Source organism: Nymphaea colorata, chromosome 8, assembly GCF_008831285.2.
Source record: "Nymphaea colorata isolate Beijing-Zhang1983 chromosome 8, ASM883128v2, whole genome shotgun sequence".
NCBI classification, from domain to species: domain Eukaryota; kingdom Viridiplantae; phylum Streptophyta; class Magnoliopsida; order Nymphaeales; family Nymphaeaceae; genus Nymphaea; species Nymphaea colorata.
In genome coordinates, this window is record NC_045145.1 from 18,879,406 (window position 1) to 18,894,537 (window position 15,132).

Sequence of the window (15,132 nt, forward strand, 5' to 3'; positions counted from 1 at the left end):
TCAAACCGTCTGAAAGCCTTGAATTCCTACCTTTTGCTTTCTATGTCGAGTATCCAGTGTTGGCCATATAAATACTGATGAAGGTGGCATTTCATTCCTTTCAACAGACCCAGATGTTGGATCAAAGCGGTTCAGACTCGGAGATAATCAATTACAGGATGCTGGCTAATGGCACTGCTAATCATGCCGCAACTTAAGATCTAAAAAAAACATGCCGACTTTTGAGTTTCAAACTTCTGAACACGTGAAAATTTTAACACGGGATGAACAGCATTGATGAAGCTAAAGATATTGCTTCTCATTCAAAACCACTTATTGACGTTCTCACTAGGGAAAGGGCCGGTCTCCACGAGACTTGAAGCACTTTTTTTTCTTGCACGGAGACAGCAGGAGGCCAGGTACAAGGCGACAGACTTCATAACCACAATGTTGTATCAGGTCAATTATTTTATACTGAGAGAGGCGAATCCTCTTTCAGCGCCCGCCAGCCAATGTCTTTCCGGAAGAAGCCCTCCGGCCAGTCTACTTCATTCACGGCTAAATATGCTTTATCACGTGCCTCGGATATGTTCTTCCCCGTGGCTGTCACTCCAAGGACACGCCCGCCGGTTGCTATAAAATTCCCGGCAGCATCCACTGAAGTTCCTGCATGAAAAATCTTTACATGTGGAGCCACAAGCTCGGCCTCGTCCAGGTTCCTGATGATGGTACCTTTCTTGTAATCTCCAGGGTACCCTTTGCTTGCCATGACTACCACCATGGCTGGCTCTGAAGACCAACTCAACGACACATCGGACAACCGGCCTTTGCACGCTGCAACTAAAGCTTGAGCAAGATCTGATTCAAGTCGCATCATCAAAACCTGCGCACGGCGCCTCAGGGTCATTGGAGCTATCATAAAGCAAGCAAACAAAAGCATGCGATGACGTTCAAAGGCTTATCGTTTCGCTGTAAAAGTTTTACAAAGAAAACTGAAAAGAAACATATTTTGAACATTTACAAAATATGCAACTCCTTTACACGTAAAAAATTCATGGCATTAAAATAGATACATTTTTTTGGACATCAGCATTTTACATCTTTTGTGCATGATATCATACTTCTCTGGGAAATTGTGTGGAAGTATCCCCGACCCGGGTCTCAGAAAAAAAACAAAGAAAAGAACAAACAAAAACCCGTGGCCAGTTCGTGAAATGGTGAAATGGAGCCACACTATCATGGTGAGAGATGCGTTAAGATTAACACTCATGCGTCTAAGAGAAAGCAAATGCAGTTGCAATCTAAACACGACATTAGAATCCACAACAGGTTGTATTTCGTTTTAGAAGCATAAGATTCTTTGATGATAAGAGACTCATGCAGTTTAACTTAAACAGGTTTACCATTAACATGAGGTTTAGCTTCTAAGTTCTAAGAAGCTCAACTGCTCAAAATATAAGTATCATTCAAATCAAGGTGTAATGCATTCGTTTTCAATATTTGTTCAATGTGAAATTGAATCCCTTATAGATGTTTAACTAAGTGAAGATATATTCGTGATTGATATACATTCGTCATTTGCTTTACACAAATCGAAGATAGTAGCTTCTACTTTTCTCCCGTTTGTCTTGGACTGGTAGTTCAGATGTATATATCATACTTAAATACAGTAAGCATCTTCTTAACCCTCCCCTAAGTACAGTATCTTGTATATGAAATGTATCTTGAAATTGTCAGAACAGTTAGCTTTCTAAAGCGACATAGGAGTACAGGAAAGAGTTTTTTTTTTTTTTTGCTGCAACAAGTGGATGACCATCAAAACAAGATTAGTTCAGTCCTTATGAAATGAAACCAATAGTGACATACATGATACTTCCACATTTTTAGTTTAAGTTAACAGAAATCACAGATTTGTGATCCACGATCACCAGTCAAGATATCATGCAGGATGGTGTAGGGGAAGTTTTCATGAAAGACAACAAGCCAGTACACAAAATGGTACACATTTCAACAAGGTAAACTATTAACAAAAATAAATAGAAGAGAACAAATTCCAAGAAACAAGTAAAAACTCCCCAAGTAATAAAGGAAAAAAAAAAAATTAAGCTAATTAACATTTACCTGGCATTCGGGATCTCCAAACCGAACATTATATTCAACAAGCTTTGGTAGACCAGACTTCTTATCAATCATCAACCCTGCGTATAAAACACCCACAAATTTGTGGCCTTCTGCAGCCATCCCCTTTACAGTGGGAACTATAATTGTTTCCATTACAAGTGACTGTAATTCTTTTGTCAACACCGGGGCAGGTGAATAAGCTCCCATTCCACCAGTGTTTGGACCAGTGTCACCATCACCCACTCGCTTATGGTCCTGTGCAGATTCAAGAGGTATGGCATTCTCACCATCCACAAGAGCAAAAAATGAAGCTTCTTCTCCTTCCAAGAATTCCTCAATAATGACTTTGCCCCCAGCAGAACCAAAGATTCCTTTGACAAGCATATTGTCAACAGCTTCATAGGCCTCCTCTAAGGTCATAGCAACAACGACGCCCTTCCCTGCTGCTAATCCATCAGCCTTCACAACAATAGGTGCCCCTTGCTCCTTGATGTACTTTTTAGCATCCAACGGATCTGTAAAAGTTTTGTACTGCATATTTTATTACAGTAAGAAAAATTAACCATAGTTGATAAAATTCATGAAACATAATAACGTGCATGGTAAATGAAAAGTAACACCCAGCTTTTGAAAGTCCCAATGGTGCTTGTAGATCAAGCAACAAGACACCCTCTAAGCACATCAGATGTTCAGCGACAGATAATGCCTGACATGAGAATTAAAACATTATTGAGATCTATTTTTGCTATCATAAGATGGCTCCTAGCCAGAAAATTGGGCAGGCTAGCCCAGATTTAGGCATATACAATTGCATATATTCCTTAGCCCCTGCAAAAGGTCCACCTAAAATGCTTGTACAAAATGAAAAACCAACCTACAATTCCATGCCCATGGTCCGAACAAGTTATAGTCTTAACTCATACACCTAAATCATCTAATATGCATGAAGTCCAGCATTAAAGAAATTTGGAAATGCAACAGACAGATCTGATAAATGTACAATATTTAATGTAAATGTAATCTGCAACACAAGCAAGAACAACAAGGCCAACAACAAATAATAGGATAATCCACGAAAGTCCACATTTTTAACCCAACCGTAATGATCAAGGAATTGTAAAGTAAGTCGGTAGTAACAATAACAAAAGACCACTACTGGTTGCCCTTTCCATTATCAAATCCATACTTTACGACCACAAAATGGAAAATATTGAAACATACTCATCTAGTTACAGAGAAATTCTTGACAGGATAGAACACCTTAGCAGTAGGAATCCCGTATTTATCACACAACTTCTTCATGAAGTCTTTTGACCCTTCTAATGCTGCAGCCTCTGACGAAGGGCCAAAGGTCGGGATTCCAGCCTTAACAAGATCATTTGCAAGACCAGCAACCAAAGGAGCCTCTGGGCCTATCAAAACCAATCCAACTGACCACTTCTGACAGAAAGCTACAACAGCTGAACTGTCTGAAACATCAAGGTCTGGTACACAAGTCGCATTCCCTGAACTGGAAATGCCTGCATTTCCAGGTGCACAAAAGACTGCATCACAAGATGGTGACCGTTGCAATGCGTAACACAAAGCATGCTCCCTACCCCCGCCTCCAATGACCAATGCAACAACTCGGTCTCCTGTAATGTAAACACCCAATTCAACCATCTGTCTTTGATTTGCCAAATGAAGGGAAAGGGAAAATTAAAAAGCAGACCCGAATTGACATAAGAAAAAAAAAGAACAAGATAAGATCTCTGAGATATAACAAGATAATTTCTTTCTTCGTATGCCCACCTCTCCTAGTTTTCTGGAAAAGTGGTTCATGTAGCTTTACTCATCTAGGCAATGCTTATGCAATATAAGCTGATGAAAGTCTTACCCATATAGTAATAATCAATATAAGGAACAAATACTTCAAAAAAAAAAAGTCCAAATCTATAGTTAGTTCAATCAAGCTACGGCAGCAACCTCCGAATCTGACGTATAGGTATAGGTTGAACTTGAAGTGTTGAATCGTCAAGAGCATCAGAATTAATATGTCGTAAGGACGCAATGAGAGGCCCAAAGGAATCAGGAGCCGCCTCGTTAAAGGATCAGACACAACAGTTCAGACATAATTTAATTGGATTGAATCAAATCAGTCGGACTCGACAATGCAAAAAAGCGAAACTTATAGCAGAATGTGTGAAGAACACATCCTGCATGTGAAAAAGAAATTACTTCACACAATCTAAAGAATGAAAACAGATTACCTAAGGATCCTCGAAACTGTTGAACAACATGCACCGAACAAGGTCGACGATAACAAGCAGAAAAAACTTCAGAACCATATAAACGAAGTAAGGAAAAGTAACTTGGTCAATCAGAAGAAGAAAGCAAGTTCATCAGAATGGGACGGCCTCGCCGCTTTCCGGCACCCACGAATCCACCACCCAAGTTTGCACTATGACTCACCAGAGGAACCATTTTCGGCCTTAACTGCGGCCCCCGACATGGACCTCACCACCGGGAAACCCATGGGCAGTCGCCTTGAGAAGCTTGCTCCGCCGCACTGCAACTTCTTCACCCCACCAAAGCACGACTCTTGACTCTCGCCAAAGAACGCCAAAGAATGCCGGAGCTTCCCACCATCGTACTTCCGAGGGAGGAGGCTTCCTTGGAAACCCACAACCCTAACGTTGCAGGAGAGGCTAGCCATTCGACAACAGCCGCCGAAGGAGAGACAATCTTGAGATTTGACTAATACTATCTATTTGGGATAATCAACAAGGTATGGAGAGAACCCTGTTCTCGTCAGAAGCTCCAGCAAACCTCCTTACCACGCAAACACGAAGACTAGAACAGAGGAAAGGACCGAAGTATAAGTAATACAAATAATACGAAGATATTGGTCGATGGGAGGAGCCAGGAAAATCCCCAACTTTCGTTTACTCTGTCCCAGAGAGAGGCGGGTTGCCTGTAGAAGAAGAAAATGGACGGGGAAACACGGACTGGAGAGAGGTTAACTTATAAAAAGTATAAAGGAAACAATCAAAATCCTAAATCCATGGAGCTTGCAAGTTGCAGAAAACGACGACGACGAGGCGCCGGCGCTCCGCCCTCGATCAAAGAGACGACCTTTCCCGCCCTTCCAGTCGCTGGAAAACGATGGCGCCACTGGTATTCTTGCAAAATAGCGCCCGCAGGAACCTCTCTGTATGTGCGCCTCGCACGAGCTCCTGCAGCGCGCCCTTTCCCTTTCATTTTTTTTTATTTCCTTCGAGTTTGGGATGGTTTTATAATAAAATCATCTTTCTAGCTTGATCCACTACTCGTAGGTAATTAACATATAAATCTTCTCTTTATTGTTATTGACGATATGCTCCCTGATGTTTGCACTTTAAAGATGGATTTTCCTTTTCGTATTGTATCCTTTATTTATATTAATAATTTCTATTATGATATCTAGCACTTACCTGAAAAACTATTATGCTCTTGTGACATTTCAGCGGAAGAAAGACAGAGAACATGATTATCTTTAGAAACTCACAGTAAAGAGAAAATTTGTCAGAGGTCAAACTAAATTAAAGAGAAAATCTCCTTTCCTAACATGTTCTACATTAGGGTTTGTAACATTGCCAATCACTGTATGTTTGATAGATTACTTGCAAATTCAGCATTCATTTATGGTCACATGAGCTAGGCAGGACTTAGTTGAGCGACTCACCTAAAGTGCCCTATAAATTTGGTAGAGTAGATAAAGAATCCGCTCTCTAAAAGAAAGAAATTTTTTTTATATGATGTGTGTTGCCAAGATGTGTTTTGACATGAAAATTTTGCCTCAGAGAATTGAGTAACTCAACCCTTTGTTTGGAAAAATATTGTAGTTAGGAGAAACAAAACCTGCAAATAGATCATGACATTAGTACTCATCTTTAAGCAAAATATTATGTTCACAGTGCAATTCAAAGTAGATATTTTTACATGATCACAACATCAATCGGGTTATATGGAGTTAGTGGTCGTTTGACAATAATAACAGAAATGTTACCATTCCATGCAATTTGCTCCAAAATTGGGACGGGGCAGATACATGAAACACCTTTAAAAGTATTCAATGAATCTGCTTCATTTTTTAGGGTACTTGAATTCAGCTTTTTAATTGGGTCTAGTAATTAGTTCACAACTTGGTTCAATTTGATTTAGTTTTGAGTGTTCCTTGGATTTTGAAGCTGTAAATGAATCGATTGAGGCGATTTAGTGGGTTTGTCTATATGTGAGCCCTGGGTTCGGGTCCAAATCTCTGATCAGCTCATGTACTCTACTTGGACATTACGCTTGCACTCCAGTCGGGTCAAATCAGCCCACAACAAATTTTCCAGAGATCCAACAGCAACAATGCTCTTCGTGAGGAGAACAAAGAGAGAGAGAAGGAAAAAAAAAAAAAAAAAAAAAAATTGATGCCGATTTGAATTCTTATGGTTAGTTATATTTTGGATCCATATTTTGAGTGTCATTATCCATTTAACTTTTGGATATGACTTATATTTAGATCCATATTTTGAGTTGGATTCAGAACTAGATTAACCTGTTCACCTTATTTGTATCGGATCAAAAAACGCTGCGATATTTATTGAGTTATGGAATTCAATTATTCTAGTATATTGATCTTAGTATTCGTTTATGAGGTTTTCCTGAATGTGGCAAGGAGTCAGCTTACATTAACAAATGATCTATAGCGCATGTAAAATCAGAGGTCCTAAATTTGATAAGTTGAATAACAGTTTTATGCATATGCATTGGGTACCCAAGACCCAAAGAATCAAATTGTTTCATGAAACTTTGTGAATCATTCAGAGTAGAGATGTGGAGTTCTTGGAATAACTAAATTGTTTCATGAAACTTTGTGAATCATTCAGAGTAGAGATGTGGAGTTCTTGGAATAACTAAATTGTGGATATAGTGACTCTCTTGAAGATCAATTTGCACTACTCGGATAATTTTTTATGAACAGCTTGGCAAAGAACTGGCTATGGATCGATTAGGCAAATGACCAACTGAGTCCGAATTATCTACTTCTCAGACCATGACAGGTCATAAAAGTCTAGAGCTCCTTAATTATGTTTGAATGACTATTATTTGTTCATCAATAGACCTTAACGTCTTGGTTGATTCTGACATGTTAGGAAGCAATTAATTCGCATGTTATGACCTAGATTGGACATATAAACCACCTTTAAAATGGAGAGTTAGAAGAAAATTGGAAAGGTATATTAGACAGGTCGGAAAACGCCATATATGGTTTAAAACAGTCTCCAAAACATTGATGCTTTGCTTTTTATGAAGACATAAATGAATTAGACTACTCTTCGGCAGTTCTTTTAAGTTGACATCCAGGCGGACATGAGTAGCAAGCAATAAAAAGTATTTTTGTCTATTGATATAATTGCCAGCATTTTGATAAAAGGAATTCTGATGACAAATACACATTCAAAGTACCTGTGAATACGTTACGATGGATAAACCTGAGTATGGAAAACCTCATTAACTTTCCATAACAATAGAGTTATGAAGAAAAACATAACCACATAACCATCTTTGAGAGAAACTCATAATAGTTGGAGCTGGATGGCAATCTCATGGCCAAATGAGAGTGTTGGTTTATGGCCATAAGTCATGCCTTTTTTAAAATGGTTACCATAGCGTTGGTATATATATATATATATATATATAAATAAAAGGATAACTCTGGTTATCTAAAGTCACCCAGTCATTTAACTAATGTTATTGATCTAAGACGAATAGTTGAGAGAAAAACAAAGATAAATATTAAATGATAATTCTCTTTATTTTTCTTTTAACTGTCCATTATGTTGATTAAATGGTGCATATTAAATAGCTGGAAAAAAGCTAGAGTCCCCATTGTCTCTCTCTCTCTCTCTCTATATATATATATATATATATATATATATAATATATGTGTGTGTGTGTGTTGGTAGACCAAATTCTTTAGATCACAAAGGGATTACAGAACTTCGCTAACTCCAATGTGCCACGGCAACACCACTCGAAGAAAACACATGCTCTTACCGAGTTCTTTCAGTCCCAATTTGATTTGCAACAGATGAAAAGCGACAACCTACATGAATCCAAATTCAGTTATGCGTCTAGTCACAGTATCAACCTTTTCGCCAATGCAGATCAAATCACGACTCTACTTAAAAGGATGGCACACCACTACATCTGCTCATTAATTTATGTTGTATGTCAATTTATCTTTATCAGGACACTGACAAATTGGAGACGACCAAATCTCTGGGTTATAATATTACTTGTGGGCCTTTTTACTTGAAATGATTGATGCTAAAAAGGTGTATATGATAAGAGTATTTAGTAAGCTCATGGGCAGGCTTGCGGGAGATGTAGTCATTTGAATTACATAGTCTCCATTTCCGTGCACAAGTTAAAATAATTGGTATGGGCATTACATTCAAGAACTGAAATCTTTCAAATATCCTATCTTGTCTTCATTGCTGTCAAATATTGAGAAGGATCCTTTTGGGTATGGAAATAACTTGCAGATCTTGTTGACTCTACTCCTTCTGCTTCAGGGCAATCTTCCTTTACTTATTTTTCAACATTATCCGGCCATAAAAGTAGCATTTCTTAAAGATGCATGCCTAGAAAAAGAAGACAAACCATTTAGTTTGGGATGTTTAATTATTTGAGAGCATGGTAGCTTCTAAACGTGTATGCTGTCACAAACTTTTACATATTAAATGAATGATACTTAATGCCCATACCATTTTTTTAAAAAAATGTTCTAACTAAAGAAAAGTTATGGACAATATAACATTTCAATATGGGCTAGAATCTTTCAGGCGTCATGCATATCTTCATTTAAACCCAAAAAGGGTAACTGATATTCAAGTAATTTTTATAAGATATTGAAACCTTTTAAATGTGTAGTAATTTGTTTCTCAAACTAAAGAGCGAGACTGCTTGGCGCGAGAGGCATGCATAAGAGTTAGGTTTTCGCTAATCTAAGTCTATCCAAAGCCAGACTCAGAGGTTCGGATCACTTTTGATCCAAAGTGGTCGGTTTAGAAGAGCTAAGAGAACCTCGGTTGCATTACTCCGGCAATCTTTCTAGGAGTGTCTTCGAAGCCGTTGGAAAAGAAACATAGTAAAAAACAATAATTTTTTTAAGTATACTTTAAGAGCAGAAAATTTTTTGAAGGACAAATTTCCAACATGTTTGTTTGTCTTACTTGTTTCTAGATTAAAAAATTAATACAATTTATGCTACCATGGGGAGAAAAAAATTCACTCGTTTACCAAAATACAAAGTGAGCATTTACTCGGGTGTATCTAGTTTAATTGCTTTCCAAAACTTCAACTTGACTGTCCTATGTTACAGAATATATTTATGTGCGCAATGAAACACTACATGAAAAGAGGAAGTTAGTCCCACTTCAGTAGCCAAATTTTGTCCGAATGTTCGCAAATGGTTTATTCATGTAAGGTGCGTAAGACTTAGATAACGAAGTTTACAAATGATGTAACTAAACGAAGAAGAAAGTGCAACAGATGGAAAATGCAGAACGGCGGCGAAGTAGAATTTTCTGCGGAATCTGCAACAGACAGAAGTAAATGAGATGATGCGTGAATCAGAATAATCATAATCGGCAGCCACGAGGGACAACCTCAGTAGCGAAGGAGGGCCCCGATAGCAACAATCGAGGCTACCATATACAGACAGTTGTGAAGGGGGCCGCCATTTTTCCGCGTGAGTTTGTTGCCACACATTGTTGGCCTGCCCTTTTCCCTCCAACCAAACAGGGCGTTAACGTCCGAGGCGGTTGATTGCTTCTACTGATTTACTACGCAAACTCGAGAAGCCCTGCATATTTGTGGAGCCACCGAGCCCCTCCCCATCTCTATAAATCTCGAGCCCAACGATGGGGGATGGGAGAAAGACGAAAGGGAACGAATAAGAGAGTGAAATATCAGACGACGTAATCGTCCTGTTCGAAGAGGAAGGAGAAGACAATGGGCAGTGGTGATAGCGAGTTGGTGGTGTTGATAACCGGGTGTACTCTCGGTGGCATAGGCCATGCTCTGGCGGTGGCGTTTGCATCCAAGGGTTGCAGGGTTGTGGCCACCAGCAGGTCGCTGAACTCCATGGAAGCCCTCGATCGCACCAACGCCGGCATCTTTCTGGAGGAATTGGACGTCTCTTCCCCGGACAGCATTGATCGGGCTATCAACAGTGTTATGAGCAGGTACGGCAGGATTGATGTGCTTGTTAATAATGCTGGGGTTCACTCCGTCGGCCCCCTTGCTGAGCTTCCCTTGGAATCGTTGCAGAGCACCTTCGATACCAATGTCTTCGGTATAGTCCTCGAACCCATATCTCTGTCTCCCTCCCTCTCTCTCTATCTCATCCATTTTTGCTGGCTGGCCAATTTTTACTATTTTCTGATTTGGTTTTCTTATACGACCATTTGGATTGGAAAGTCTGAATTCGCATTTATATGATTCGTTAACAGTACCCTTTCTGGTTTTTACTGTTCTTTTGCACCTCTTGCAGTCGTTTAACTTTGCGTTTCAAGATCAACTCTAGTCGACCAGGGTTTAAGAAACTTGATCCGTTAGTCCTGATCTGATAAATGGTTTGGGTTTTTGCGTTCATACCTGGTTTTTCCAAGATTTTCGCGCCCAGTAACGAAGTATTTCGGTACCAAACTCTTATCACATTCCTTTGCTGAAGTTAATTGACTCGGACATCATGCTCTCTCTCTATACACACACATTCTTGGTGCCACTGGAGGAATAAAAATTACACGTTTTCCAAATACGTGTAATTTTTGTCAAGTATATTGTGACTAATTTTTGGAGTTGTGGTTTGCATGATCCGTTTAGAAGAGGAGAAATCGTGAGATCTTTGTTGAAAAGAGTAATAACGTGTTTTCCTTCTCTGATTAAAGGGTGAAGACAGATATTTTCGTGTTATGCTTTTTAACACCACTTAAGGGATAGTCTGATGGAAATTTGTGGGTAAAAGGAAATACAGGCATTTGTAATCAGCCTGTCTCGGAATCTGAGTTCCTAAAATAGTCATGGGCTGCAGCCTACTAAGGTAATGATTTTATTCAGAATTGCTACTCTGCTCGATCGTACTTGCTTGTATTTCAATCGTGCTACTTTTAATGAGGGCAGGTTCCGTTCTCTTTCCATGTTCATTGTTAATTATTAGGTAGAAAGCAACGACAAGAGTGCCAAAACATGGGAAAGCTTCCTTTTGGATGACCACAGAGAACAAGTTTCGACAATCTTTAGAGATTTTATGAGATTCTTTCTTGAAGGAAACAAGCAACCAAATGCAGGTGGTGATGAGCACATGAGAAATGACTCCTAGTTATATTAAGAAGCTGAAATTCAGAAGTTGGTCAGCTGGGAAAAAAAAAAAAAGAATAAAGAAAATAATGGACTCAAGGCTTGTGAATGCATATGTTGGAAGTTATAAACAAGGAAACCTAAACCAAACATTGCCGAATGCTAATCAAATTTGGCATCAAATAGCTCATCAAATAAAAACACTGAAAGATTGGGAAGCTCAAGCTCCAAAAGTTAACTGGAGAGCAGCATCCATGGAGTTTTACATGCTCAAGGATTTCAAATCATTACTGGATTTTCCTGAGCCTTCAAAGAGAAGGAACCATGAAATTTTTACAATACTGCAAAGGATAAAAAGTGGTTGTGGGGTAAACAAGGAAATTGTATCCACTGAAGAGTAGTTTGGGTTGCTTTTGTTTTATAGGCCTTTTGGATTACAAACTATATTCTAATCGTCTTATGAGCAAAGAACAGAGATAATTCTCGATGTCTTACACCTGCACTTTTTCTCTTTTCTCTCTACTGCTAGCAGCTAATTTCTTTCTATTATTGATTCTGTCATTCCTGTTTCTTATCCATTTTATACGCCAAATCAACAAGCCAAAGTATGAACATCATTTTCTGACAAATTGGCAATCCGTAGCTTTGGAAAGACGAGCAATGTTACTCATGGGTTCTTTTTCTTCTAGTTTGTTCATCTTCATGCTACCTTGTGTAGTCTTACAGGACACTATTATATTACAGACTTCTTCACTAGTAGAATTATCAAAGTTCCCTATCATAGGAAGCAGCATTCTTCTATGAAAATTGGCCTCTCTGAATGAAGTTATGTGGATAAATACCACTAGATTGTGGAGTTTCAAAGTTTGTTTGCACTTATATTTGCTTTGTCCTATCATACCTCTGTTCATTGTGCCCTCTTTATGCATTTTGTTTTTGTTTTGCTCTACTTTTTTCCTTACAGGCCCCATGAGAGTTATTCAAGCAGTGACCCCACACATGCTGAAGAGAAGGTCAGGCAAGATAGTAAATATTGGAAGTGTTGTTGCTTTGGCACCTGGACCTTGGGCTGGTGCTTATTCTGCATCTAAAGCTGCGCTTCATGCTTTGACTGACACCTTAAGGTTTGCAACACTTCCTTATTTTCCCCTGCTCTCTCTTTTATTCTTTAACACATTGCATTGCTTCGAAAATGTGGACCTTTGTTAGGTATTTTATTCAATGAGTGAAAAAAAGGTTGCAACTTACACTTTCTTGCCAACAAGACTTAACACGACGTGTTTTCCATGTCAATGGAAATAGAATTCTTGAACCAATTCTTCTGATTGGGGAATGCAAAAAATAGTGGAGCTTAGCAAATCATTGTGGCATTAAGTCACGCATAGCTTGGTGAACTGATTTACACACCTATAAAGATGAATGGAAGCATGGTACTAACTACTAAGACATGTCCAAGTAATTCTTGTACATTTTCATGCAACAGGCATTTCTCTTTAATTACAATGTAAACACTAGTATGCAAAGATCCAGATTGGGCAGGATAACCAAGCAGAAATTCTATCTATGAGTACTGTATATATTCAGGTGATAATTAGAATTTTTTGTGCATCAATAAACGGAAACTGTAAATAGTTCAAGCAGGAGAATTGTGACATGCCTATGGCAGTGGTAAGTTATGAAATAGCTTCATGAGACTTGCGTAAAACTCTGGATTGTGCATTCTCACAGTCAGGCTTAAACGTCAATAACAATACGTGGTTACAAATTGGCTAAATCACTGTATACTATAAATTGAAAGGTATGGTTTACTTCACATTTTTCAGAAAGGATAAAATTGTGAAATATGATTGGTATTTTTATAGCACGTATCAAGTAGTGGATTTTTCCTAATGGCGTCAACTCTAATGAGACATTAGTGTCGGACAAAAAGCTTTTAATGGGCATTTCCAAAGGGTTCTGCTACTGCTCCATCAAGGCTACAGGACCAAAATTTCCTTCCTAACTGATTAGGAAAGGCATGCACATATTCCTTATGCCACTTCAGAGACTACTGGAAGTTTTTATATTTACACTTCCTTCCTTTTACGTTAGTCCTTTATATAACTACTGTAGCAATTCTATGTGAATTTTCTCATAAGATGATGATGATGATAAGTAGACTAATTTCGTTCCTTGTTGTGTTTGGAGGATCCATTCCTTCGATTGTTATTATGTCTCTGGGCTTTTTTATTCTCATTATTTTGAATTTGAGATGTGGTTTCACAAAAGGGTTGTAGCTGAATCTCGTCACAACTGTTGGGGGAGAAATCAATTAGAAGTGTCTTAAATTTGAAAATACTCCACTTGCAACACCTTGCATCACCCCTTTATTTTCCAGTTGCATCATCCTGGACTCACGGTTGGCGTTAAATGTTGGGTACCTGAAGATTGGATGAATGAATAAATAAGCGAAGTCTTCAACTATGGTTCAAAGAAGAAATTTCATCCTTTCTCCTTTATTTACAATATAGAAGATTACTTAGTTGCTTATTAGTGTCTTACATGTTTATCCTCGTCTTACTAAAGCCAAAACCATTTTATTTTCTCATTGCAGAATGGAACTGAAGGGTTTTAACATTGATGTCATTACTGTTGTACCTGGAGGTATTAAAACAAATCTTGCAAACAATTCATTAACCAGTTACTCTAAGTTGCCTGAGTGGAAGTTCTACAAGCCATTTGAAGCGGCCATTCAAGCAAGGACCCATGCCTCACAGGGCAAGAAATGCACTCCAGCAGAGGAGTTCGCAGAGAAGACTGTGACTGTTGTGCTTCGAAAAAATCCACCAGCATGGTTCTCTTATGGCCGATACTCCACTATGTTTTCCATTCTATACCATGTTCCTCTGTGGGTGCGTGACTCGCTATTCAGACAGATAATGAAATGTTGATATGTGGCTGATTAATATCGGTAGGGCAGAGTGTTCGGTCACGAACTAGTCATCAGATATTTTGGCAATGGTAATCGCAGCATTATCCCTTAATCAATAAGATGGTTTCCTTTGATTGAAAATCCAGAGAGTGGAGACAAGGAGAGGCATAAATCTATTATTGCCTCTCAGCAGGTCTCTATAAGATGGTCACTCTGGTTCTGGTTGTTTATTCTCGGTATCTAAGATGTCGTTTAAGACATTGTAATAAAAGGCTCTTTTATGGAGTTTTGGCGTTGGGAACCTTCTATTCGTTGTTATTGTTTGAAAATAAGATTAAAGAAAAGCAGTTGGACGTTTTCTTTGCTTCTGATCTGAAGAACATTGTGTCGAAGGGGGCCACCCAAAACGTTTATGTGCTCCAGTAAGATCTTTAACAGGTTCAGAGCATGTTACCTGATGCATAAGCTGGAAGATGTATCCGTAAAATGAAAAATCATATTTTCTTTGTTAGGAGGCATTTGAGCAGGTGAAATTTGTCTTGAACAAGTTTATATTACTACTTATATCCAATCTGAGGGTGAAAATAGTCCCTGACTCGGTGAGCATCACACTGCAAGATCATAACAATTGGAAGTACATATAAGATATCGACAATTAAGAGATATCACTACATCAGTAAATTTTCAACATATTTCTTAAAATTGTTTAAGCTTAAAACATAATTGTTTGCTATTGGATCTCTAAC

General features: G+C 38.6%; 2 protein-coding genes across 2 annotated transcripts; one reads left to right on the top strand and one right to left on the bottom strand.

The window, feature by feature from the left end:
* Positions 1 to 72: 72 nt before the first annotated feature.
* On the bottom strand, positions 73 to 5,332 carry LOC116258604 (phosphoribosylamine--glycine ligase). Its single transcript, XM_031635827.2, has 4 exons — positions 4,552 to 5,332; positions 3,361 to 3,734; positions 2,101 to 2,631; positions 73 to 862 (listed from the first exon to the last, which is right to left on the bottom strand). The coding sequence occupies exons 1-4, from the start codon at positions 4,793 to 4,795 to the stop codon at positions 449 to 451; spliced, it is 1,563 nt and encodes a 520-aa protein (XP_031491687.1). The 5' UTR covers positions 4,796 to 5,332; the 3' UTR covers positions 73 to 448.
* A 4,336-nt stretch (positions 5,333 to 9,668) lies between these two features.
* Positions 9,669 to 14,746, top strand: LOC116258298 (short-chain dehydrogenase virD). The gene is made up of 3 exons (XM_031635378.2): positions 9,669 to 10,471; positions 12,440 to 12,599; positions 14,069 to 14,746. The coding sequence occupies exons 1-3, from the start codon at positions 10,129 to 10,131 to the stop codon at positions 14,403 to 14,405; spliced, it is 840 nt and encodes a 279-aa protein (XP_031491238.1). The 5' UTR covers positions 9,669 to 10,128; the 3' UTR covers positions 14,406 to 14,746.
* The last annotated feature ends 386 nt before the right edge of the window (positions 14,747 to 15,132 follow it).

Coding starts and splice junctions, on each gene's coding strand:
- LOC116258298 (XM_031635378.2), top strand. CDS start 10,129: ATGGGCAGTGGTGATAGCGAGTTGGTGGTGTTGATAACCGGGTGTACT. Junction 10,472..12,439: donor CTTCGATACCAATGTCTTCG/GTATAGTCCTCG, acceptor TTTTCCTTACAG/GCCCCATGAGAGTTATTCAA. Junction 12,600..14,068: donor GCTTTGACTGACACCTTAAG/GTTTGCAACACT, acceptor TTCTCATTGCAG/AATGGAACTGAAGGGTTTTA.
- LOC116258604 (XM_031635827.2), bottom strand. CDS start 4,795: ATGGCTAGCCTCTCCTGCAACGTTAGGGTTGTGGGTTTCCAAGGAAGC. Junction 2,632..3,360: donor ACGGGATTCCTACTGCTAAG/GTGTTCTATCCT, acceptor TAAAATATGCAG/TACAAAACTTTTACAGATCC. Junction 863..2,100: donor TTGGAGATCCCGAATGCCAG/GTAAATGTTAAT, acceptor CGCCGTGCGCAG/GTTTTGATGATGCGACTTGA.